Source organism: Podarcis bocagei, assembly GCF_964188305.1.
Source record: "Podarcis bocagei genome assembly, chromosome: 16".
Taxonomy (NCBI): Eukaryota; Metazoa; Chordata; class Lepidosauria; order Squamata; family Lacertidae; genus Podarcis; species Podarcis bocagei.
The window spans coordinates 43,805,362-43,831,283 of NC_138142.1; the positions used below are offsets into that span (position 1 = coordinate 43,805,362).

The 25,922-nt window shown below is 49.0% G+C and overlaps 1 protein-coding gene across 6 annotated transcripts in view; it reads left to right on the top strand.

Moving 5' to 3' along the window:
- The first annotated feature begins 8,384 nt into the window (after positions 1–8,384).
- LOC308575052 (rho guanine nucleotide exchange factor 11-like) overlaps positions 8,385–25,922 on the top strand; it is a 63,423-nt gene continuing 45,885 nt past the window's right edge. For 5 of the 6 annotated variants that reach the window (XM_081173442.1, XM_081173444.1, XM_081173447.1 and 2 more), the window contains exon 1: positions 8,978–10,468. In XM_081173442.1, the coding sequence (XP_081029568.1) occupies positions 10,434–10,468 (35 nt within the window). In that variant the 5' untranslated portion in view covers positions 8,978–10,433. Of the gene's footprint in view, positions 8,623–8,977; positions 10,469–25,922 lie in introns of those variants that run through there. The other variant, XM_081173443.1, reaches the window with a different exon arrangement.

Here is a 25,922-nt window from a genome sequence, read left to right on the forward strand (position 1 = left end):
CCAGAATGTTGCCAAGTTACCCTAATATGACAAGATCCTGGGGGGGGGGGGAGGCGGGGGCTGAGGGATACCTCCCTCCTAGAATCAAAGAATTGCAGAGTTGGAAGCTTTTAATGTGTGACATTTTTGTTAAGTTGTGGGTGAACATATCAGACGACACAGCAATTCAACAGCTCTTGTTTATTCACAGGCCAGAACAGAACTGAACTGAAGGGTTCAGCCAGCCTGCTTATATAGAGCTCCACTAGAACGCAACAGTAACCACTTTCTGTAACTATCCAATCACTGGATGTCACTTTCGATCCCTTATTTGCATATGTGGACCTGAGTGAAAACTATCTACAGTATCCCCCTGCTGGCCCACAGTGAGAACTTCAGTACATAACAATTTTAATGTATTTTTAATCTTTGTTGGAAGCAGCCCAGAGTGGCCTGAGAGACAAATATTAAATTACTACTACTACTACTACTACTACTACTACTACTACTACTACTACCACACCCCAGGGTCATCTAGTCCAGCCCCTGCAATGCAGGAATCATGGGTAAAGAATCCCTGACAGATGCCCACCCAGCCTTCCGTAAACTAATGCACACTGTGTGTCTGTGTTGCATGTTATTTATATTTCCTTGCAGCAAACTGCAAAAGATATATAGGTCATCTATTTGAAATCCCTGCTCTGCTTAACTGAGCAAACCAGAACACTTAGCTTAAAGAGCCTTAAACCTCCCTCTGTTTGGCCACTCACTTGTGGGAATTATTCTTTGATATATTTCACATAAATTGTACATTACGAAAGAGAATGCTAGCGAAAGCTCTTGATGTGCATAATATTCATGGAAGACCAACAGGAAGACAGTTCCCTGCTCTCAGGAACTTACAGTTTAAAATCTGAGTGACAGGTGGAAGGAAAGAAAATGACTCTGAGGGTAAACAGAGAAGAACACAGACTCATCTCGGTTACACCTAATTCCTATTGATGCCAGCAGGGTAGGATTTTGTGGGCCCCAATCAGCAGAATAAGCAGGAGGCCCCCCCCAAAAAAAACCATAGCTCCAGGACTGCTTTTCCTTTGGGGAAGGGTCATAGCTCAGTGGTTAGAGCCTCTGCCCCTGGGCTTAATCCCCAATCTCCAGGTAGGACTGGGAATCTTCCCCACCTGAAACCCTGGGAAGCCTCCTGCCAGTCTCTGTGTAGATGATATTGAGCTAGATGGACAAATCATCTGCGTCAGTATAAGGCAGATGCACCTGTTTTCTGCCTTGGCAGAGGGGCTATTAATACTGTGGGGTTTTTTAGAAGAGATGCAGCTGCTGTCTTTTTGCAGAATTTGCCTCATCACTGCATCCTGGCTGCTGCTGCCTTACCTGGGCAGGTGAAGGTGCTTTTTACTGGCTGGTCTGTTGCAAAGGTGGGTAAGGAATGAATTGACAGACAAGACAGTGATTGGCAAGACCACAGAAGAAAGCGAGATATAGGAGGTAGACATGAAAAGGCCACAAACATGACAGCAAAACTTCCAGGATGCCAGACCAAAGGCCTAATTACTTTGCTTTCAGGCAGGGAAATGTGTTCACCCTGAGGGCCACATTCCATTCTGGGCCACCTTCCAGGGGCCATATGCCAGCAGTGGGAGGGGCCAGAAGCCAAAGTGGGCGAGGCAATGCATTTAAATTTTACACCTGTGCTGCAGCCTACAAACACACACACACACACACACACACACACACACACACACACACACCTCTATTCTCCATCCAGGCGAACGATTCCAACTCTATGATCTATGTTCAAGAGGCATTATGAGAGTTCAAGGTCACAATTCAGGCCAGGCAAAAACACCCAAGGAGGGTACAAAGCAGGGACAGTGAGAGGTGCATTGTGGGGAGAGTTTGGAGGGCCAGAAAGAGAGGTTTAAAGGGCCACATACCTAGCCCCTGGGGCCAGAGGTTCCCACACACACTCTAGTACAAAAGTAGCTGTTTATACCTGGCCTGCAAAAAAAGGGGGGGGGTGAAAATTCCATTTCAACTGAGAACCAATTATGAAAGATAGCAGTTATCCTTATAAAAGGTAAAGGTACCCCTGACCGTTAGGTCCAGTCGTGGCCAACTCTGGGGTTGCGGCGCTCATCTCGCTTTACTGGCCGAGGGAGCCGGCGTACAGCTTCCGGGTCATGTGGCCAGCAGGACTAAGCCGCTTCTGGCGAACCAGAGCAGCGCACGGAAACGCCGTTTACCTTCCCGCCAAAGCGGTACCTATTGATCTACTTGCACTTTGACATGCTTTCGAACTGCTAGGTTGGCAGGAGCAGGGACCGAGCAACGGGAGCTCACCCCGTCGTGGGGATTCGAACCGCTGACCTTCTGATCGGCAAGCCCTAGGCTCTGTGGTTTAGACCACAGTGCCACCCGCATCCCCAGTTATCCTTGTAGGCCCCTATAAAACCGAGGGGCGGCTCTCCCATAGCTACCTCTGGGGGTTTCTGAGGGGTGGTTCAGGCTGGTCACCTATCACAGCAACTGGACCGCTAGGCAGAAGGACATCAGCATCCCCTGGTGACCATCTGGGGTCACTGCAAACATTGCTCCCGGGCACCTGGCAGGTGAGGGAGGCCTGCAAAGCAGCGTGCAAAAGAGATGGGGAACCATCACTCCTACCTTGCGGGATCTCAGCCACTCTGCAATCCCAGCTGGGTTCATCCCCAAATGTCCAGTCCAAGATGACTAAAGGGAGCTGCTTTGTTCCACTGGTTGCATGCCTATTATTTTTTTATTTTTTTAAAAAAAATAATGGGAATGTGGACTGTCTTCAGCTCTGGCTATTGATTGATTGATATATTTATTTAACTGAATCATTTATAATCTGCACTTCCATAAAAGTGTAGCAAAGTGGTCTACTGCAGCATATAGCGGGCTCTTTGAATTCTTTCCATTCTAGTTGGCCACTATAAAAACTGCTATGTAACTCTAGGAACTGGTACCTGAATTTCCCTGTTTTTCTCTTTTCCCCCTTTGTTTTGCATCTCTTCGATTGTAATCCTGCAGTTAGAGACTGCCAGCCTTGCTTATATTTATCGCACATATGTGTCATTCCGGAAACATTTTCATCTGAGGAGTGGAGTAAAAAACTTAATTTAAATGAATAACAAAACTGCCACAGCTCTCCCGCCCCCGCCCTGAATCCTGGGAGTTGTAGTTTAAAACACGGTTTTAACAGTGAGTCCATGACTGTGGAGGCCAATTCTGGATCCACACGTCCTTCCACAGTGGGGACATTGGTTTCCGGGCGGGAGTTGATCACGGTGTGGATTTGCCAGGTGTGCCTTCCTCTTAGCATGTCTCTCCCTTGTGTCCTGAGTTCGAGTGTCTTCAAAGCCAGACACCTTTGGTCAAGGCTGTTCTCCAACTGGAGCGCTCACAGGCCAGTGTTTCCCAAATGTTGGACGCGGGTGGCGCTGTGAGTTAAACCACTGAGCCTAGGACTTGCCGATTGGAAGGTCTGCGGTTCGAATCCCCGCGACGGGGTGAGCTCCCGTTGCTCGGTCCCTGCTCCTGCCCACCTAGCAGTTCGAAAGCACCTCAAAGTGCAAGTAGATAAATAGGTACCGTTCCGGCAGGAAGGTAAACGGTGTTTCCGTGCACTGCTCTGGTTCACCAGAAGCAGCTTAGTCCTGCTGGCCACATGACCCGCAAGCTCTACGCCGCCTCCCTTGGCCAATAAAGTGAAATGAACACCGCAACCCCAGAGTCGTCCGCAACTGGACCTTATGGTCAGGGGTCCCTTTACCTTTTATACTACATTTTAGATTTGCCTTGAGACAGTCTTTAAACCAGTGTTTCCCAACCGGTGTTCCGCGGCACAGTAGTGTGCCGTGGAACTTTGCCTTGTGTTCCGTGGAGGCGGGCGAGTCGGGCGGTGAGAGGCGGGGCGGCGGCGGCGAGCACACGCGGGACGGCGAGCGAGCGAGCTCCCACATCCCATCGCCGCTCGCTACTTGGCCTGCGCATCCGCTCGCTACTGGGCCTGCCCCAGGAGGTGGGGTTGCGGGCATCACGCCCTTCCCCACGTGAGCGGGGAATCCCATCTCAGCCCCCGCGAGAGCAGGGGAATCCCATCCGGCCACGCCTCCTGGCCAGCCAATCGGCTGGCTGGAGGGGGCGTGACTTGCCTCGAGATTTTTTTCATGAACCAAGTGTGCCTTTGCCCAAAAAAGGTTGGGAAACACTGCTTTAAACCTCTTTTGTTGACCACCAGCTTTACGCTTTCCATTTTTAAGTTCGGAATAGAGGAGTTGCTTTGGATCGTCAGGCATCCACACAACATGACCAGTCCAACGAAGTTGATGTTGAAGAATCATTGCTTCGACACTGGTGATCTTTGCTTCTTCCAGTACACTGGCATTAGTTCAACCATCTTCCCAAGAGATGTGTAAAAATTTTCAGAAACACCGTTGATGGAATCTTTCGAGAAGTTGGAGATGGTGTTTATAAGTGGTCCTTTACCCAAAGAATTACACCCCTAGCGACTCACACTTATAACACATTTAAAAAAACTGATGGGTGAACCCCACCAACCATAGCTGTCAACTTTTCCCTTTTCTTGCGAGGAATCCTATTCGGAATAAGGGAATTTCCATTTAAAAAAGGGAAACGTTGACAGCTATGCCACCAACCCAGAGAAGATATTGGGCAGAAGAGCAATGGAAGCCCCTCAGGTTTTGACCTCATGGAAAAACAGGGAGAATTGGGCCAAGGAAAGGCTTCCCTTAGGCCTGGCCGGCTCTGCCATTAGGCAGCAGGGTGAGGTGACGGCCTCAGGCGGCCGACCCAGAGGGGTCAGGCAGGCTGGGGCGGCCAGGGGTCAGGGGACAAGTGATGCTAAATTCTCAAGAATAATCTTTGGGAGAATATTCTCGAGAATACTCTTGATTAATGAGACTATTAGAGAATTTTCATTTAAAATAAGAGAATATTCCTTTTAATGCATTGAAAATGATATAATTTTAAGGCATTGAAAGTGATATAATTAGTTAAGATACATGTTTATTCATGGGTAAACTTGTTCAGATGGCAACCAAAAACTGTACAGATACTTTTCTGCAATGGGGCAATGCATTGAATTCACATTCTTTGATTTTTTTTGCACCAAACTTGAAAATTCAACATGAATGACTCATTTTAATCATTAAGCCTGCCACTAACCGTATATTTACCATCAGCTTTGAATTTTTATTATGTTGTGTATGGATGAAATGTAGCTTTTAAAGTAAAAGGAATATAAAAAAAACCTCAGGTCCACTACAGGAGTATGTTCTTTAATAAGCATATCTGCACGGTACAGTATTTCCAGTGCAACACTAATAAAACCAATATAAAGTTTAAAACAAATGCTGTTATTTCCAGAAAATAAAACACGAATAATCAGGTATGACAAGTTACACGACATCAGAAATGCCAATTACTATCTTTTTAGATAATAATAATAATAATAATAATAATAATAATAATAATAATAATATCTTTATTGGCATTGCCCCCTTCGGGGACAACGAAATAAGTAAGGCAACACACAGCGTATTTAAATTATAACTGATAAATTGCCACAAGAAAGACATTTATTTAAAAAATAGGCTTTAAGTAACAGTTTGTGGAGAATATTCCCCAGAGAATTTTCTAGCAGAGTATATCCTCAAGATTATTTTCATTCTTGAGAATATTCTCACCTCACATCACTACATTTAATTTTTTTTAAAAAAACCTGATTGCTTGTCACCCTCCCTTACGTTTTCAGCTGTTACTATTTCCGCCTCGTGTCCCTGTCACAATATTAATAAATATTATATTAATATTAATAATATCAATATCATTATTAATAATAATAATAATAATAATAATAGGCGGTGAATGATTCACAAGGAAATGAAAAGATCACAATTAGATTGTTTCATTTTCTTTCTAGGTATATAAAATTTGTATATAATTTTTGTATACATGTTGGAAATCATATTATAGTAAGTCCTGTAATGTAATATGACAATGTTTACTGATGTAATATAAGAATGTTAACAAATAAATAAAATGCAAATTTAAAAAAAAGAGTAGAAGGGAATGCTGGGGGTGGTGTTTTTTTGGGGGGGAGGGGGATATATTTTCCTTTGCCTCGGGCAACCCAAAATGTCTTGGGGCCGGCCCTGACCTTAGGCTGTCCCCGAGGGGATTGGGGCGGCCATGGCGCTGGGACATGGACTAGGAAATTGGGCTGGAGCAGGATTGGGGCAGTTCTGGGGGGCAGAAACTGCCTTGCTGAAGAGACCCATTCCCCCCCCCTTACCCAGACATTTGACACCCCGTAAGACATATTTTAGGGTCTTCTCTAATCTCTTGAATATTCTCATAATGTATTTCAAAAGCTGTTTTGACCCACCCTTCCCTGACCTCATGGTGAAGGGTGGGTCAGAAATGCAATATAAGAAGAATAATGCTATACCGGAGAGGTAAATGGGTGGCTTTTTTTGACAAAAACTCTGTTTTCTTCCCTCACTCTGTGAGGAATATTTACCCACCCCCTCAATTCAGCCACCCCAGCGCTCATCTTTTGGGGATGAGGCGTCAACTGAATTATTCCTGTTCTTATGGTGTTATTATTTATTTCATGAGATTTATACACTGCTTGATCGAAAACAAACCCCAAACCCTGAAAGCAGCTTACAGACAAAAATTAAAATTACGAATAAGAAGAATGAATAACAATTTAAGACTTTCAAAAAGTTACAAGCGAGTTGCGGCGGATGATGCTGAGAGCCTGAAGTCACTGGACTCAGGTGAAAATGTATGAACACAGCTCAAGGATATAACCGGCCGGAGCAGGAGAGGCACTCTGTGCATGCTCAGAGGGAGAGGGATCAAGGGATCAAGCCAGACCCCCCCTCATTGGGGAGGGAAACTGACAGGGCTGCCGAAATAAAAGGAATAAAGGACATTTCATCCACCTCAAACTCTTCCCTCTGTTTTCTCCTCCCTGTCACATATCAAAACTGTAAGCTCATGTAGGCAGGGAACCTTTTTTTTTTTTGAAAGGGGGCTCTGGCCCCTGGATCTCTGGAATAATAAGAATAAGAAGAGAATTTCATTTATGGATGCTTTACAAAATAACAGGAGGCGATAACCTTGAAGCAATAGGAACAATAGTAATAGTACAGTTTGATTTGCGGATGCTTTACCAAACTGCAGGAGTCCGAGGTGATATCCTTGGAGTAATTGTAAAGGTGGACAATTCACAAAAAGGCAGATGTCTGTGTAATAGTCACATCAAGCACTTTGCTCTATGTATATGTGGTGGTGGATGAGTATTAGGCAGTGCTTTTTTTCTAAGAAATAAATGTTTAGGGGTGCTCTCGTTTTGTCTCAAGAAAATCACCATTTTATAGTTCAGATCTGGAAAAATGAATACAGTAAATGGACAAAAGTATGAAGGTTCACAAAATGTTTAGGGGTGTGTGTTATCGCCCCCCCCCCCCCAAAAAAATGCACTGGTATTAGCTTGCAATAACATTCCCCGCTGACCATTCCCCACTGAACTGGTTGGGACTTACTTCTGAGTAGACACAGTTAGGGGGACTGAGTGTTATCACTGTTTAACTGTTTTCGGTTCTGAATTTTAAACGGTTGTAACCTGCCCTGGGACCTGTTAGTGAAGGGCAGCTAATAATAATAATAATAATAATAATAATAATAATAATAATAATAATAACCACCCAGTTATTATACATAATAGTACCAGGGCAGACACTTTGTGCAGCCAGCCATCCCTTGCCTCCCCTTCTTGGAAAAGACCTGACATTTGGGAATCTGACCTGATCTCTGATCTCAGGCCAGATCCACACCTAATAAATGCAGGGACAACAAGGACAACAGTTGTTGTTGTCGACCTTAGTGCACGCCGAGTGCTGGGGTCCGGGACACAGCTGCCAACGTCTCCCTTTTTTTAAGGGAAATCCCCTTATTCCGAATAGGATTCCTCGCAAGAAAAGGGCAAAGTGGGCAGCTGTGGCTCCGGGATGGTTTCTGTGGGATTTTCCTGTGCGGGTTGGACTAGATGCCCCTCTGAACCTCTTCCAAATCTACAGGTCCATTAACATAGCTGTCCACTTTCCCCTTGCGAGGAATCCTATCCGGGATAAGGGAATTTCCCTTGGGAAAAGTGGGCAGCTGTGTCTATTAACACAAGAAATAATAGCATTCATGACTGGGACTATTGAGGATTCATCATTCACCCACGAATTAAGAATCCATGGAAGGCTTTGCAAAAAGCAGCTCCCCAGTGCATGCACAGAAAAGCCATTGCATTGACCCTAAGGTTGTTATTGATGATGATGATGATGAAGAAGGGGGGGTCTCTCCTCCTCTTCCTCCTCCCCCCTCCCACCTGCTGCAGAAGGATTCCTCCTGCAGGAGAGGAGAAGGAGGCAGAGAGGGGAGGGATTAGCTGGGAAGGAGACGGAGGGAGGGCGAAGCTTAAGCCGGGGAGCCTTTCCGTCCGTGCCCCCCCTCCTTGCAGCAGCAGCAGCCTTGAGCTGGAAGGAAAAGAAGAAGAAGGAGGAGGAGGAAGAGGAAGGAGAGGCAAGGAGCCCAGGGAGGGAGGGAGGGAGGGGAGGTCGCCTGCGCCCTGGCTGCTGCTGCGCCCCCATTGCTTTCCCCTTTGCGCCCTGCGCCCTCCTTCCTTCCTTCCTCCCTTCCTCCCTCCTTCCCTCCTTCCCTGCCGCCCCTCCCTCTTGTTTAGGGGGCTGCTGGGCAGGGCTGCCTCCTCCCGAGAGGGGTGGGGAAGCGGGGCTGGGAAAGGCTGGGGCTCGGAGGTCTGCAACTAGGCCTCGCCTTCCCGGGGAGGAAAGGGAGGAAAAACCTCGCCGGAGGACGCGCAGCCAAAGGGTGGTGGTTTTTAAAGTCGTGGTAGTCAGAATACGGCCCTGGGGAGGCAGGCAGGGCTTGCAAAGGGGGGGGGTGTTTCTAGGCCATTGCACGGAGAGGGAAGGGGGAGAATTCCCCCTCCAGGGGTCGGGAAAAGAGGAGGCGCTGCTGCTGCTGCTGCTGCAGGAGGAGCAGAGATGGTGGCTGGTGCAAGGAGGGGGCTTCGCTTGCAGCCTCCCCCCCTCTCTGGGCTGATGTGTTTGTCCTTCCTCTTGCCCTGCAAAGATCCAGAGGACTGAGGAGGAGGAGGAGGAGGAAAAAGGAGGAAGAAGGAGGAAGGGGGACGCGCCCGCCCGCCCGCCTCTTCTTCCATGGAGGGTCCCTTCTTCGCCCATTCATTTCTGGAGCTGCGTCTCAGGAGCTGCAAACCGAGGCTGCTGCCCCCCTTCCGAGGGAAGCCGGGCGAGAGGTAGAGAGGAGGCGAGGAGAAAACAACTTCGGAGGACATTTTCCTTTTCCTTTCTTTTTTTGCAAGGAGGCTTCTTGGCAACAAGGGCCCCGAAGCTCCCCTTCCCCACCCCTTTCCCTCCCCTCCCCTCCTTTCCAGCACCCCCTCCCCCATGCCACATTCTGGGGTGGTGGGTGTATTTCTTGGCTTAATTTATTCCCCCCTCTGCCTTGCCCTCTCTCTGCACGACAGCTTTGTGTTATGGGATATGTGTGTGTATATATGTATGCATATACATACATACATAGATATATGTCCCCTGTGTTTTCCCCCAAGAAATAATTAAGAACCCCCCTTTTTATTTAAATGATCGAACTGGACGTTGGCACTGCACATTTTTAATTTATTTATTCAAGATTCCGAGGAGCGAGGAAACCCAAGCGCAGGAAAGAGAAAAGGAACTGATTTGAGAGGATAAGTTGGTCTCATCTCTCTCTCTCTCTGCTACTTAAAGAGAAAAGGCCGCAGCGTAAAAGCCCGATATTTTATTCCGCCTGTGTTGTGTGTGTGTCTCTCTCTCACTGCAAACAGAAGAACAGCTGGTGAAACTGGATTATAAGGATGTTTTGATCTGTGTTTTGCAGTTAAGACTTTTAATATTTGGATGGGAATCTCTGCCTCTCTTCCAGTTGGCTCCTCCGATCCCCTCCATAACCTTGGGAAAAGTTTTTTTTTTGGGGGGGGAGATAGAGTGGGAGAGTTAATTTGAAGAGGAGAGTTGCCCAGAAGAAGAAGAAAAGGAGGAAAAAGAGTAAGAAGAAGAACCGGGTCCTGCAAGGGGGACGATGCCTGGAGAATATAAACCCAGGGAGGTGATGGACTGGCAGAACCCAGACTCCTGACTGCAGGAGGAGAAATCACTTTTGCCGCCTTGCCTCTCTCTTCCCGGGGAGGGGGAAGGAAGATTTGCAGCGGAAATCATTTTCGGCAGGAAGAAAACGACGCCCCCCACCTCCCGCACCCAGGTAGCCAAAGACCCAGGGTGACCCCCCTGGTGTGCTGGATTTGACCGCAAGCCATGAACATGAGGCCACCTCAGACTGCACTGGACAGGTAGGTGACGGTGGTTGGGTTTTTTTGGGGGGGGGGGTTAGTGGTGGTGCTGGTTTTGCTCAACGTTGCCTTTCCTTGTGGTTGAGGTTCGGTGGCTGCTGGTCGATTTATGAATGGGTGAACGTAAGCCCGTGCGGGGGAAGGAAGCATGGCCGGAGCCCAGATGGCTGGTGGGTTGGCCTTCGCTCAAGACGCTGGTAATGGTCATGCGACTTGGCCCTGCCGAGAGGGGAATGCCCTGTCTGGCTTTCTCTTTCTCTGCCTCTGTTGCAGATTCATTTGGGTTGATCCTTCAGTGCGTTGAAGCAGCTGAACTTTATTCGAGTTGTCCCCCGCCACCCGACGTTGCATTCCAGTTCCCTTTGTTTGGTCCATGGAGGCTGTGGTGGTTTTCAAACTTGGTGCCAGGGAATTCTGGGAGGTGGCTAGAGATGGGCAGATCATGAAGAGCCTGTCTTCTGCGACCTATCTACTCGCTATTCCAAGGGGGGCGGTGTCCCTCCAGACTGCAACTCCCATCAGCCCCGGCCGGCATGGCCAATGGTCAGGGGTGATGAGAGTTGTAGTTCCAACATCTTGAGGGCACCCCCTGCTGCATAATGTGGGTGCCATAGCTGAGCACAGAGTGTGTTCTGGGGTGCCCTGTTGAGTCACTTGGGGTTATGTTGAGATCCACATGGGACGCGGGTGGCGCTGTGGCTAGGACTTGCCGATCAGAAGGTCGGCGATTCGAATCCCCGTGACGGGGTGAGCTCCAGTTGCTCAGTCCCAGCTCCTGCCAACCTGGCAGTTTGAAAGCACCTCAAGGTGCAAGTAGATAAATAGGTACTGCTCCAGCGGGAAGGTAAGCGGCGTTTCCGTGCGCTGCTCTGGTTCGCCAGAAGCGGCTTAGTCCTGCTGGCCACGTGACCCGGAAGTTGTACGCTGGCTCCCTCGGCCAATAAAGCGAGATGAGCGCCGCAACCCCAGAGTCGTCCGCGACTCACCCTAATGGTCAGGGGTCCCTTTACCCTTTACCTATGTTGAGATCCAGGCGGCCTCAGAATCCTTAACAATACACAAGGATATCCTCAGAATCCTTAACAATACACAAGGATTCCCTGGCAGGTAGGTCAGTGGTGTGGGAACTATCCAGCCTGGAGGTAGAGAGTCTGGAACGCCCAAGCATCCCACGTAGAGCCTACTTTGTGATAAACCTCACTAACGAATCAGCGCCCTGGTGTGATCCCATGTATGTGCCAGAGGAGCTGCAACAGCCTGGCTGTCACCACCCTAAATGTCAGCGTGTGGCCGGGGGTGTGAACCCATGAACCACGACCAAGCAACGTCTGATTCCCTCAGCAGTAGCCGGAATTAATGGGCCTGGGTTTACAAAACAGGGGCAGTTCACAGAAGACGGGTCATCACTGTGATGCTGTGTTGAAACGTCCACATCCAGGGGCAGCCTACTTCTGGAGCCCGCCTGGTGTTTTCCCTCACCCCCTCCTTCCTGGAGACACCTGTGAGAAGCAGGATCCTGGACTAGACAGCACTGGCCCATTGCACCTGCGCAAAGCTCCTCTCTCGCCTGTGGCAAGTTAACTGCCTGGCCTCATGTAAGATGTTGGTACAAATCCCGTCGGAGCTGGGACCCACATACTTCCTGGGACGCCTCCCCCAATACCTTCCTGTTGTTGCTTTCCGATCTATAGTGGAGGTCCAGCCCGTGAGTGAGGCCTGTGGTGTGGGGCAGGGCTTTCTCTGTGGAGGCCCCCCACTTGTGAAACCCGCTTCTCCGGCTGAGGTTCAGTTGTTCCCCTCTCCCATTTTGTCAACATTCAGGATATTAAAGCGTATTTATTCCAACAGGCTTTGAGCAGCTAGTGATAAATATTTTTAACAAACTGATTTGTCATAATGTTAGCTGTTGTTTTGTGATAGTTGCGTTGTGTTTCAAGGTGGTTCTTGGATTCCCTGGATCTTGGCAAGAGGAAGATCAGGATATGAGGACAATGAGTGTATAAATCCCGCTCCCACGCCACGGCCGAAAGAGCCCCCACAAATGAATAACTGAAGGGGAAAGGAAGGCTCGTGTCCTGCTTGTGGGCTTCCCATGATGGGCATCTGGTTATAATAATAAGATAATAATAATTTATTATTTATACCCCACCCATCTGACTGGGTTTCCCCAGCCACTCTGGGCGGCTTCCAACAGAATATTAAAATGCAATAACCTATTAAACATTCAAATCTTCCCTAAACAGGGCTGCCTTCAGATGTCTTCTAAAAGTCTGGTAGTTGTTGTTCTCTTTGACATCTGGTGGGAGGGCGTTCCGCAGGGCGGGTGCCACCACCGAGAAGGCCCTCTACCTGGTTCCCTGTAACTTGGCCTCTCTCAGCGAGGGAACTGCCTGAAGGCCCTCGGAGCTGGACCTCAGTGTCCGGGTAGAACGATGGGGGTGGAGATGCTCCTTCAGGTATACTGGACCGAGGCCACTGTGAGGAGAGGAGGCTGGACTGGGTGGGTCCACTTTGGCCTGATCCAGCAGGCTCTTCTTATGTTCTTGTAACTGTAATTCTGAAGCATAAAGTGCCTCTGATGGTCACTGGTGGTGACGTTACTAGCACATTTCTTTGTAGACGTCTGTTTGCCTTTGGCGGGGCGGAGACCTTAATCAGACCAGCAGCCCTCATGGGCTGTTTTTGATGGGCCTCCCGGACTGCCCGCTTGTTCACTGATGGTCCTGGTGACATCTGATGGGTCTTCAGGCCTGCTTTCTGCTGTGAAGTTGGATTCCCCATGGATCCAGCCACACCTCACCTCCGGTGTGGGAGAGGTGGACACTATTCTGGGAGTGGCTGGTCCAAACTTGTGGGCCAGAGGTTCCCCACCCCTGGCCTGTGACGCTGTAATGCCTTGGGGGTGGGCAGGCACAAAGGCTTTTTTTCTGAGTAGGGCAAGGGGGTTTGGGGGTTTGCCTTCTACTTTCCCCTCTTCTTCCACACCCACCTGATGTTGGTCTGGGTTGGCAAACGGAAGGCGGAAGTCTTTGCAGATCCATATCTTCTATTTCAAATATTCTGCACCCTGCTTTTCCATGGGTTTTGTTTTTTTTACAGCAGTGAGTCACGTTAAAAGACGTGGTTAAGTCACATCAGCACTGCAAAGTCAGCAGCAAAAGGGACGGTGCAAGAAATCGTAGAATTCCAGAGTTGGAAGGGACTCCAAGGATCATCTTGTCCAAATGTCTGCTATGCAGGAATCGCAGCTAAAGCATCCCTGACAGATATTATTTATTTATTTATTTATTTATTTATTTATTTATACCCCGCCCATCTGGCTGGGTTTCTCCAGCCACTCTGGGCGGCTTCCAACCCAATATTAAAATACAGTAATACATCAAACATTAAAAGCTTCGCTAAACAGGGCTGCCTTCAGATGTCTTCTAAATGTCATGTAGTTGTTTATTCCCTTGACATCTGCTGGGAGGGCGTTCCACAGGACGGATGCCACCACCGAGAAGGCCCTCTGCCTGGTTCCCTGTAACCTCACTTCTCGCAGCGAGGGAACAGTTGGAAAGCCCTCAGCACTGGACCTCAGTTTCTGGGTAGAACGATGGGGGTGGAGACGCTCCTTCAGGTCTACTGGGCCTTTGAGGCCGTTTAGGGATTCAAGGTCAGCGCCAACACTTTGAATTGTGCTCGGAAACGTACTGGGAGCCAATGTAGGTCTTTCAAGACCGGTGTTATGTGGTCCCGGCGGCCGCTCCCAGTCCCCAGTCTAGCTGCTGCATTCTGGATTAGTTGTAGTTTCTGGGTCACCTTCAAAGGTAGTCCCAAGTAGAGCGCATTGCAGCAGTCCAAGCGGGAGATAACCAGAGCATGCACCACTCTGGCGAGACAGTCTGTGGGCAAGGAGGGTCTCATCCTGCGTACCAGATGGAGCTGGTAAGCACCCAACCTCTGCTTCAAAACTTACAAGGAAGGGGAGAGTTATTCTTCCTAGGTCATCCCTTCCACTGTCAAACTGCTCTTACTGTCAGAAAGTTCTTCCTATTATCTTTCTTGTAACTTGAATATATTGCTTTGAGACCTTCTCTCTGGAGCAGCAGAAAACAAGTTTGCTCCGTCTTCCACGTCACAACCCTTCAGATATTTGAAGATGGCTGTCATGTCACCTCTCATTCTTCTAAGGCTAAGCTTATCCAACTCCAGCTGTTCCTCATAAGGCTTGGTTTCCAAACCCTGGATCATCTCGGTCGCCCCCCCCCTCTGCACACACTCCAGCTTCTCAATATCCTTACACAGGGGGGGGGCCCAGAACTGGACAAAGGACTCCAGGTAGAGTCTGACCAAGGCAGGATAGAGTGGGACTATGCATGGACGTCGCCAGGCCATTTGTTGGGGGAGGGAGCAGAACTGAGCTATCTGTGACACGACTGGTCAGTTAAGTGTTTTTGTTTATTTTCTTGATGGGGGGGCGGCTGCCCCTCCCTCCCCCCCATGGCTACGCCCATGGCACTATGACTTCCCTTGAAGCCAGAAAGCAGTTTGCTGTGCCAAGTGCCCTCTGAGATACCCATCTTGCCTTAAACCCGCTCACGATGGGTCTGTTTGAGGAAGGAGTTCCATGCAGCTGTATAATAGATTTTTTAAATTTTGTTTTATTTTGAAAAAGGATTTTTCACGCAACTTAGTGAATCAGTGTGCAACATAATTTAACAATATTGTAAAACGTGCAGTTAAACATTTGTACCTAATTGCAGATTGTACGTAACAACTTCTAATAATAATTCCAAAAAAAAATTATTTATACCCTGCCCTCCCCGGCCAGAACCGGGCTCACGGTGGCTTAACACCAATAAAATTACAATAAAACATAATGGGGGGGGGACACACACACAAAACAACAACAGTTAATTAAAATACGAGTTAAAATACAATTTAAAATACAGCCTCATTTTAGTAGTAGCCCATAAATCAAAACCATAAGGGGAGGGAAACATAAGGGTCAGACTGGTCTCATAACCAGGGTGAAAGCCGGACTGAAATGGATCCAAAGCCGATGTTTCATCCAGAAAACTACCAAGCTGTTTGGCAACTGCTCTCTCAATCACCTTATCCAGGTACGGAAGATTCAAAACCGGGCGGTAATTGACTAGATCTAGAGATGTTTTCTTTAAGAGCGGGCGCACCACTGCCTCCTTCAGCTCCCCTGGGAAAGTCCCCGTGCCAAGGGACAGGTTGATGATCTTACCCAGGGGGGTCCGCACCTCGTCTGGCCACGCTCTAATCAGCCAGGACGGGCACGGGTCAAGGGGGTAAGTGGGGGGCCTTTCAGCTCGGAGGAATCTGTCTACATCGGCAGGGATTATCCGATCGAAGTGGTCCAATTCTGGACCCGAGGACAGTATGCACTAATCCTCATCCTGTTGGACATGATGAGAGCAGCAGACTTCCTTCTCCATGGTCTGAGGACAAGTGGTCCATGTCTTTTCTCACATGAAATGGGGAGGCAAACTCCGTCCCTGGCTGAAGGAGAGGGCTAGGTTGGTCTCCCCTTTGCTGTTTTCCTGGGAGACAGTGGGCGCAGTCTCCCAAGGGCCACTAGTCCTTGACCAACGGCAGAAGGACGCATCCTGTGCTTCCCTTCTGCTTTGGTAGCTGATCTGAGGATTAACATGTCTGTGAAGAGCGATGATAATCCCAATTATGTATTCTCCAGTAGTACTTATCCTCCAGGGGAAAGGGTCATAACTCAGTGGTAGGTAGAGCAGCTGCGTTGCTTGCAGAAGGTCTCAGCTTCAGTCCCTAGTGGCATCTTCAGGGAGGGCTGTGTAAAACTCCTGCCTGAAAACTTGGAGAGCCACCTAGACAGTGCGGACAATGCTGAGCTTCAGGGACATGGAAAAAGCAGCTTCCTGGCGCTGTGGTCTAAACCACAGAGCCTAGGGTTTGCCGATCAGAAGGTCGGCAGTTCGAATCCCCGCGATGACGGGGTGAGCTCCCGTTGCTCAGTCCCTGCTCCTGCCAACCTAGCAGTTTGAAAGCATGTCAAAGTGCAAGTAGATAAATAGGTACCACTCCGGTGGGAAGGTAAACGGTGTTTCTGTGCACTGCTCTGGTTCGCAGTGTGAATCCCTGCCACGGGGTGAGCTCCTGTTGCTCGGTCCCAGCTCCTGCCCACCTAGCAGTTCATAAGCAAGTGCAAGTAGATAAATAGGTACCGCTCCAGGGGGAAGGTAAACGGCATTTCCGTGCACTGCTCTGGTTCGCCAGAAGCGGCTTAGTCATGCTGGCCACATGACCCGGAAGCTGTACGCTGGCTCCCTCGGCTAATAAAGCGAGATGAGCGCCGCAACCCCAGAGTCGGCCACGACTGGACCTTATGGTCAGGGGTCCCTTTACCTTTATGTTCATAAGAACATAAGAAGAGTCTACTTCATCAGGCTAAATGGGCCCATCTCGTCCAGCATCCTGTGGCCAATGAGATAGGCATCTTTCAAGCAGGATGTGAGTGCAAGAGCTCTCTGCCTTTGGTTTCCAGCAACTGGAAGCATCCTATGGGTGTGTGGTTTTGGGGGGCGGGGGGAGTGGAGGGACCACCTACTTAATTATTATATGTGGCCCTCCTTAACCCTGGCCAAATCCCTCGCTCTGTCTTTGAGACTGGGAACACCACATACCGCTTGCTCTCATCAGCCCAGTCTTGGGCCTTAGATGGAGATGGCTCCTTTAGAAGCTAGATATAGAAGCTAATCACCAAATGGCGCCTTAAACCTGGGTTATGGTCGCCATAGCAGAATGTCTAGGTGGCAATTTTTAAATAATGAAATAATAATAATAGTAATAATAATATTTCGTGAGAGGGGGCTTGGACCGTGATCTCCCAGGTCCTGGCCCTGCACTCTTAACTACCACACCACACTGGCTTCCTGCAGTACTTCTGCTACGGGCAGCTATATAAAGTAAGTAGGTAAATAAATAAATATGGGTAAAGCAAAATGTACTTGTCTTTGTTATATTCTGGATTGTTTCATGTTTTAATGAGTTGTAAACCACTTTGAGGCCCCCCCCCCTTTAAAATATAGAGGGGTATAGAAATGAAATCATTCGTTCATTTTTATTTAGAGCATTTAATAAACCACTTGTTGGGGAAAATATATATCAGTAACGAATCATCGGTGACTGCAGATCTTAGAGCAGAGGTGGAGTCATCCATCCCCTGGCAGACTCGTGACTCCTCCTGCCAGAAGTCCTGCTGCAGCATTTTGTACTATTCCGTTGTAATAATAACATAATGTTCTTTTTACCCTGGCCTTTGACCCACCCTATTCTTCTGATATTTTAAGCATTTTCACTGATTTTAATCTAAAGGAGGTTGCGGGTGTAATCTCAGAGCCTCCGTCTATAATCTTTGAGAATTCTTGGAGAACAGGTGAGGTTCCTGCAGACTGGAGGTAGGCAAATATTGTTCCCATCTTCAAAAAGGGGGGGGGGGGAGAACACCCAGGTAACTACCAACTGGTGAGCTAGACATCAATCCCAGGAAAGGTCCTAAAACAGATAATTCAACGGTTGTTCTGTGAGCACTTAGAAAAGAATGCTGTGATTTGCTAAGACCCAGAATGGGTTTCTCATCAACAAGTCATGCCAGACGAATCTCATTCCTTTATTTGATAGAGTTACAAGCTTGGTGGATAAGGGGAATGCTGTGGACGTAGTGTATCTTGATTTCAGTAAGGTTAAAGTCCTCCATGATATTCTTGCGGAGAAGCTAGTAAAATGTGGGCTGGAGGAGGTAACTGTTAGGTGGATTTGTAGCTGGCTGACTGACCAAACCCAAATAGTGCTCATTAATGGCTCATCATCATCCTGTAAAAAAGGTTCTGCAGGGTTCTGTCCTAGGCCCATTGTTGTTCAGTGTATTTATAAAAGATTTGGATGAAGGAATTGAGGGGATGCTCATCAAATTTGCAGATGATTCAAAACTAGGAGGGGTAGCTAATGCCACATAAGACAGAATTGGGATTCAAATTGACCTTGACAGATAGAAGAACAGGGCCCAAACTAACAAAATGGATTTCACTAGGGACAAATGTAAGACAAATGTACTTCGTCTGGAATAACCAGCTGCACAAATATAAGATGGGGACACCTGGCTTACCTGTGGAAAGGGTCTAGGAGTCTTTGTGGACCACAAGCTTAACATGAGTCAACAGCAAAGAAAAGCTAATGCCATTCCCGGCTGCATTAGCAGAAGTCTAGTGTCCAGTTCAAGGGGAGGAATAGTGCCACCCTGTTCTGCCTTGGCCAGACCATGCCTGGAGTTCCATGACCACTTCTGTTCGCCACAATTTAAGAAGGATATTAACAGGCTGGAATGTATGCAGAGGAGGGAGACCAAGATGATCAAGGATCTGGAAACCAAGCCTCATGAGGAATGGTTGAAGGAGTTGGGTATGCTTAGCCTGGGAAAAAGGAGGCTGAGAGGAGATATGGTAGCCACCTTCAAATATCTAAAGGGCTGTGGCATGGAAGATGGAGCAAGCTTGTTTTCTCCTGCTCTGGAGGGGAGGACCCGAACCGATGGAGAAAGGAGACTCTATGACTAAACATCAGGAAGAACTTCTGACAGCAAGAGCTGTTCGGCAGTGGAATGGTCTCCCTTGGGAGGTGGTGGGCTCTCCTTTCTTGGACGTTTTTAAGCATAGGTTGGACGGCCGTCTGTCATGGATGCTTCAGATGAGATTCCTGCATTGCAGGGGGCTGGAGTAGATAACTCGGGGTCCCTTCCAACTCTATAATTCTGTGATTTTTATGTACTTGTAGCTTGTGCTGAGACCTCATGGGAAAGGCCATGTAAGACATCAACAAACAAACAAACAGCAGCAATGAATGATAACAATTGAAAATACTATATGAACCAGTATTCACATGATAGCGAGTAGGCATCTATCTAGGTACCATATATCTGCATTATATTCCTGCCCCCCCCCAATGTCTTGTAAGAACGCAATCCAAAATAGATTGGTTCAAAAGTGAGCCCCATTAAGTTCAGTTGCACTCATTCCCAGGTTAGTGGGTATAGAATTGTGACCTGAGCGTTGTGTAGATTTGCATAACCTGATGTGCATCTTACCAGCTTAAGAGGTGAATGCAAAGTTTCAGGTCTTCAAACCACACTTGTAAGGTTGCACGGATAGGGTTTGTGCTGAGGCGTGGCAATTACAGATGTTTCTTTTCTTCGGGGAGCAAGGAGAACATCTTTAGCCCTCCAGATGTTGCTGGACTGCAAGTTGCACTTGCCCCCAGCAGCCACCATAGCCTGCAAGATCAGGTTGAAATGGACATGGCTGGTGTTGCAGCCATTTGATCCGGAGGGCAGGTAGCCCTGATGGAATCCTCCAGATGTTGCAGGACTCCAAATCCCATCAGTCCCAGACAGCTGGAGCAGGGGGTCAGGGAGGAGGAGGAGGAGGAGGGTGGGAGTTGGGAGTCAAGCAACAACAACTGGAAGTCACCAGATTTGGGAAGGCTTGATGCCTTAAAAAAACAACAGGATAGTTTAGCATCATAACATTAGGCGACTGGTCAGGAGTTTGTCCTGGCCCTGATAATGAGTGGCTAGAATTAGCTAATTATTGTTTAATGTGCAAAGTGGCCCCTTTATAGTCATCCGTAGGAGAGCAGCCCCTGGGGTCAGTTCTGCACTCTTTGCAAAACAAGAAAGTGTGTCCCCGTGTGGAAGGAGAAATAAACAGCTGTGTCTCTCGTCTGTTTAAAAGTTGCGGTAACATAGCGAGGGGGGTTTAGAGAGGCTCTCTGACTGAGGGGGTGGCGGAATCCCCTCCAAATGTGTGGCCAATGGGTGCTTAATCTGCCAGTAGGAAGATGATGGAGGAGGAGCCCCCCCTCCTTCCTCCAGTCTCTCTCAGATGACAGTAAGCGATTGGGCTGAGGCTCGCTCTGCCCTTGCAGGAGTTAAACCTTCCCAGGAAGCAGCAGCCTCCACCACAGCGGAATCAGCCCACGTCCATCCCGCACAGGAAATCAGATTAACTGTCTGGACAAGGGCAGTGGTGCTGAAGGGGGCGGCTTTATCTCTCTGAATGTCAAGCCGAGTTGGACAGAAGCTTCTTGGCTGCTATGGCTGCTTCTCTTTCTCAGTTCCTGGCCAGGCCTCCAGGGAATTACTCCTCTTTCTATCCATTGCCCCATGCACACATGGAGGAACCCTCTCTGTCGCCTGGGCAATAATACTCTAATAGGGATCCGTTTTGCAGCCCCAGGGTGGTGGTGGGGGGCACACAGGACCGTGGTGTGTGGAGCCAGAGGCAAAGTGCGTGGGACCACCGATTCCATACCTCTTTGTGTTCTGTAGGCTATTTCCTTCACACATCCCTCTCTGCCCTCCACCCAAGCAAGCGAGAGTTCAGTGATGTTCTCTGGCCAGGAGCTCTGCTTTCCTCACCGTCTTGTCTTTATTTCCAGTGGTGGACCCATAGCACCACACAAACACCTTCCCCACTCCGCACCTCCCACTCCCACACAGTGTTTGACATTTGCCAGGCACATTTTGCGGGTGGCGCTGTGGTCTAAACCACTGAGCCTCTTGGGCTGGCCGATTGGAAGGTCGGTGGTTCGAATCTCCACGATGGGGTGAGCTCCCGTTGCTCGGTCCCTGCTCCTGCCAACCTAGCAGTTCATAAGCAAGTGCAAGTAGATAAATAGGTGCCACTCTGGCGGGAAGGTAAACGGCGTTTCTGTGCGCTGCTCTGGTTCACCAGAAGCGGCTTAGTCGTGCTGGCCACATGAACCAGAAGCTGTCTGCTGACAAACGCCGGCTCCCTCGGCCTGAAAGTGAGATGAGCGCCACATCCCCATAGTCGTCCACGACTGGACTTAACGGTCAGGGGTTCATTTACCTTTATTGGCCCCTTGCAACCAAGTGAAGATGCCTGGGTGCCAGGATGGCGCCTGACGCCTCCACTGTCTGGAAGTGCATACCTGTGGAGCCTTGGACCTGGAACATTTTCGCACACTAGCAACACATCCTATAGAATTCTATTTGTGATATATTCTACCTGCTCCATCAGAATGAATTTCAGGGACCAAAAAGTCCTATTGGAAAATACGACTTCTGAGCCGTCTGGCCCCCAAATGGCAGCTGGGCGTTCTGTTTCGGCAACTGCAACCAGGGAACCGTTTGGCACCTGGCTTATATATGTGAATTTCTAACACTGCTGCCAGATGCTTTCTTTAAAAGAAGACTAAGCAAATTCACGGAGGAGACGACTGTAGATGGCTCCTCTTCAGTGCTTCTGGAGACCAGTTGCTGGAACCCCCAGGAGTTTTCTCTTGCGTTCCGGTCCTGCTAGAGGGCTTTGCAAAAGGGGCTCACGGTTTGCCACTGTGAGACGAGGGTGCTGGACTAGATAGATGCGCCACTGGCCTGATCCAGCAGCCAGGCGCTTCTTATGCTGCTATGCTCTTATGCTTGGCTGCATGTTGTTGCAACTGTGAAATGCATCCTAGAGCACACAGTTAAAACCGGCATTTGCTTCTATGAATTGTGTTGATGGCCAGCAACTTAAAACAGTACTGTCATACCTCGGGTTACAGACGCTTCAGGTTGTGTTTTTTCGGGTTACGGACCCGCCGAAACCTGCAAGTACTGGAATGGGTTACTTCCAGGTTTCGTGCATGCACAGAAGCGCTAAATTGCACTTTGCGCATGCACAAAAGTGCCGAATTGCAACCCGCGTGTGTGCAGACGCGCTGCTGCGGGTTGCGAACATGCATCCCGCAAGGATCATGTTTGCAACCCGAGCGTCCACTGTATTAAAAGGGGCTCTGGATATTCCCAGAGCCTTTGCAGGCCACTGAACTCTGGATAAGAGTTCAGAACTGTAACTGGATTACAGAACTGTAACTCTGGATAAGGCAGTTCCCTCTCTTCCTGCTCTCTGGGACCCAGCTCCCACCCGTCTGGGGATGCATGCATAGGAATGGTTGGTTTTGTCGTCAGAAAGTATGGCAGAAATGTGGAGAGCGCTGCTGTTGCACTTGCGTCCTGCCCATTCCCGTTGGGGCATCTGGTCGGCCACTGTGAGGACAGGAGGCTCGACTAGACGGGCTCTTGGACTGACCCAACAGCAGCCAGGCTCTTCTGACATTCTTCATGTCTCTGGTAGTCCCCAAACTCTCCTCAGCCCTAAAGCAGCCAGTTTTAGCTAATTTTGTTTACAAGATTAGACTATTAGGAGCTCAGAGGTAGGTGTGTGTGTGTCTGTGTGTTTAAAACCCTATTAATAGCCTTGTCAGACCCTCCTCTTGGTCGGGAGATTGACAGGCTGGTCTATTTCTGCTGGCGAGGCAACCCTGGTTAGTTAGTCAGAGAAATTGCACTCGTCTCTCTCTCTCTCTCTCTCTCTCTCTCTCTCTCTCTCTCTCTCTCTTCCTCCTTTTTCCCTTCTGTGAGGCATGAGTTCTGTGTGGTGAGCTGGAAGATTACACTTCGCCACTTGCAAATCAATCTCTCTCTTTCCCCGAGTTGACCCACTTTGAGGACTTGATCCTGCCTCCCGCCCCCCTTATAATCTCCTAATTGCAGCATTTTGTTCCACTCCGGCTCCTGAGATGGCAACGCTTTATTAGCCTTCTCTAATACATACATACATACGTATATCTTTTAATGCCATATCTTCCAGGAGGAGCCAATGGCTGCTTCGTACTTTTTTCCTCTTGGCTTCAAATCAGCTAGAGAGTCTTTCTTTCTCTTTCTCTTTCTGCCTGCCCCTTGGAGACAACTTTGGGTCCTTCCCTATTTCCCCCACCCCCATCCTGACACGTCTCCCTGGGAGGAAATGCAGGGAAATTGGGGACTGGGTGAGGTGGGTGAGGTGGGTTGAGGGGATGCACACCTGAGAAAGACGACCAGGCAGTTGCATTACCTGGGCTGGTTTTAATCTGCCAGTTTTATCCCTGCACCTTCAGGGACGCGGGTGGTGCTGTGGGTTAAACCACTGAGCCTAGGACTTGCTGATCAGAAGGTCGGTGGTTCAAATCCCCGCTCCCATTGCTCGGTCCCTGCTCCTGCCAACCTAGCAGTTCGAAAGCACGTCAAAGTGCAAGTAGATAAATAGGTACCACTCCGGCGGGAAGGTAAACGGCGTTTCTGTGCGCTGCTCTGGTTCGCCAGACGCGGCTTAGTCCTGCTGGCCACATGACCCAGAAGCTGTACGCCGGCTCCCTCGGCCAATAAAGCGAAATGAGCACCACAACCCCAGAGTTGGTCACAACTGGACCTAATGGTCAGGGGTCCCTTTACCTTTACCTTTAACCTGCACCTTCACTCATTTCCAGTTGAACTCAGCAGAGTTCCCATTCTGGCTGGTCACTCCAAGAACTAAGAATGAATCCCCAAGTTGGCTTTCCCCCCTCTTCCCTCCCCAATCTCTTTTCCTTTTGTGTCGTGTGTTTTTAGATTTGTTAGTCTGACGTGGGCATGGACTGACCAGCTACTAGTATTTGCAAACAGTTCTTGGGACCCCTGTCTTTTTGCCAGAGCAGGATTTTAAAAAGCTGTAGGTAAATCAATCAATCCAATCAATCAATAAGAGCACATCTTTTTGTTTTTGTTTTTTGGTGTGGGTAATTTGGAATTAGGGCTTGCTACAAAATATTCGCCTTGATTGGGGCTGCCACCGAAAGCGAGTCAGGCTCTGTGGGAACAAGCTGGAGGAGGGTCTCTCTATTGGGGGAGGGGGCAGCGACTAATGGGCATTAGCAGACCCTCAGCTCAATTTCAGGTTCTTGCTCTTCTGCTGAGCCTCTGGCCTTCCTTCACACGTCTGTAGTCCTGCTGTGCCTGAAGGCAATGTCCTGTTTCTGACCACTGCCCTTCCTCCAGGTTCTCTGCAGCACACTGCCCCTGCAGCTGGAGGCTCCATTTCCCCCCCCCCCGCCCCCGTCTTTGTGGGCCAGTTTCGACCCTGGCAGACAGACAGCTGCCTCTTTGGTGTCAAGTAAACATACAGGGCAGGCCTAGAGGAGGAGGAGGTGAAGTGAAAAGACGGAACAAAATCATCATCATCACCACCGTTAGGCAGCTCCTGCTTTCATGCAATGTGCGAAGTACGGGAGGGCAGGTCCCTGCCCCAAAGGGGCTTCAGATGGATAATTTCATATTTAGGACAATGCCTTTAGTCTTTCTGGAAGGGCTGTGAGCACCAGCACTCTGCGGCATAGCTGCCAAGCGTCCCTTATTTGGCGGGACAGTCCCTTATCCCAGCGCCATGTCCCGCTGCTGTCCCTTATTGATGAGGCTTCGTTTGGCTGCTGGCTGGGCTTTCTGCCTTTGGCTCGGAGGAGCTCAGAAGCTGAACATACCTGTGCCCGGAAAATCCCTTATTTTGGCTGCTGAGCCCTTGTTTTCGAGGCTGCTGGTCCCTTATTTTCAAATCTGTAAGTTGACAGCCATGCTCTTTGGAGGTGGCAGAGGGCCGGGTTGGTAGCGAATCTTTGCCGGCTGGGAAGCCAGTGGAAATCGCAGCACCCGTGGCTTGTGGCCTCATCCTCTCAGCAGAGGCAGACTTGGAAAACAAAACGCAGAAGAAGAAGAAAACGGGGGAGATGTCTGTGTTTGTGTGTGGAGGTGGTCCAAAGGGAGCACTGATCTGATGGAACGAGGATGTAATTACCTTCCTTCGCCTCCTTCCATGCCTGTAATTGTGGTTTCGGAAAGACATTCCGTGTTGTGCAAATGTGCTTGCTGAAGCAAGAGGTCTGAGCGCCTCTTTCCTTGGGGTGGGGCATGGGTTTCTGTGTGTGAGGGAGATTTCTCTCTCTCTCGCACACACACAGACCCTTCGTGGTTGTTTGGATGTTGCCGTTTTTGCTCTGATTTGGTTCTCTGTCCTTTTGTGGAGGGGATTCTCAAACCCTGCTAATTTCTCTTATTTTGGCCTGGGTTTCCACACACCCTTATTTTTTGCTTCTGCTTCTACTTGCATCTGCTGATCTAGCATTGGCCAGCCTTGCCTCCCCACCACGCTGTGTTTTCCCAAATAAGCTCCCGTTTGTGCTCATTTGCATATCATAATAATTATTTTTTGTGGAGGGTGGAGAGGCTTGTGGAAGCCTCAGAATTACCCAGGCTGTGTTTATACTGGAGCATGTTTCTCAGGTGGAGATCTCGCTCTCCAGATGGTAATTATTATCTTTCTGAGATCAGGAAATAATACCTATCTGTATCTCCCATTTTCACAGGAGGTGATGGGTAAGGGTGCATGTTGGGGGGGTGTTGTTGCTGCCCCCCCATAAGAGCAAAGGTACTTTCCTCCTCCACCCCCTGCAAAGGCCACACAGCAAGCTGGGGTCAAGCCCACGTAGCAAAACCAGGAATTCCTGGCCTCCGGGCTCAAACCACAGATTGCTGGAAGACTTGCTCTCCTTTTGCAAAAACCCTCTC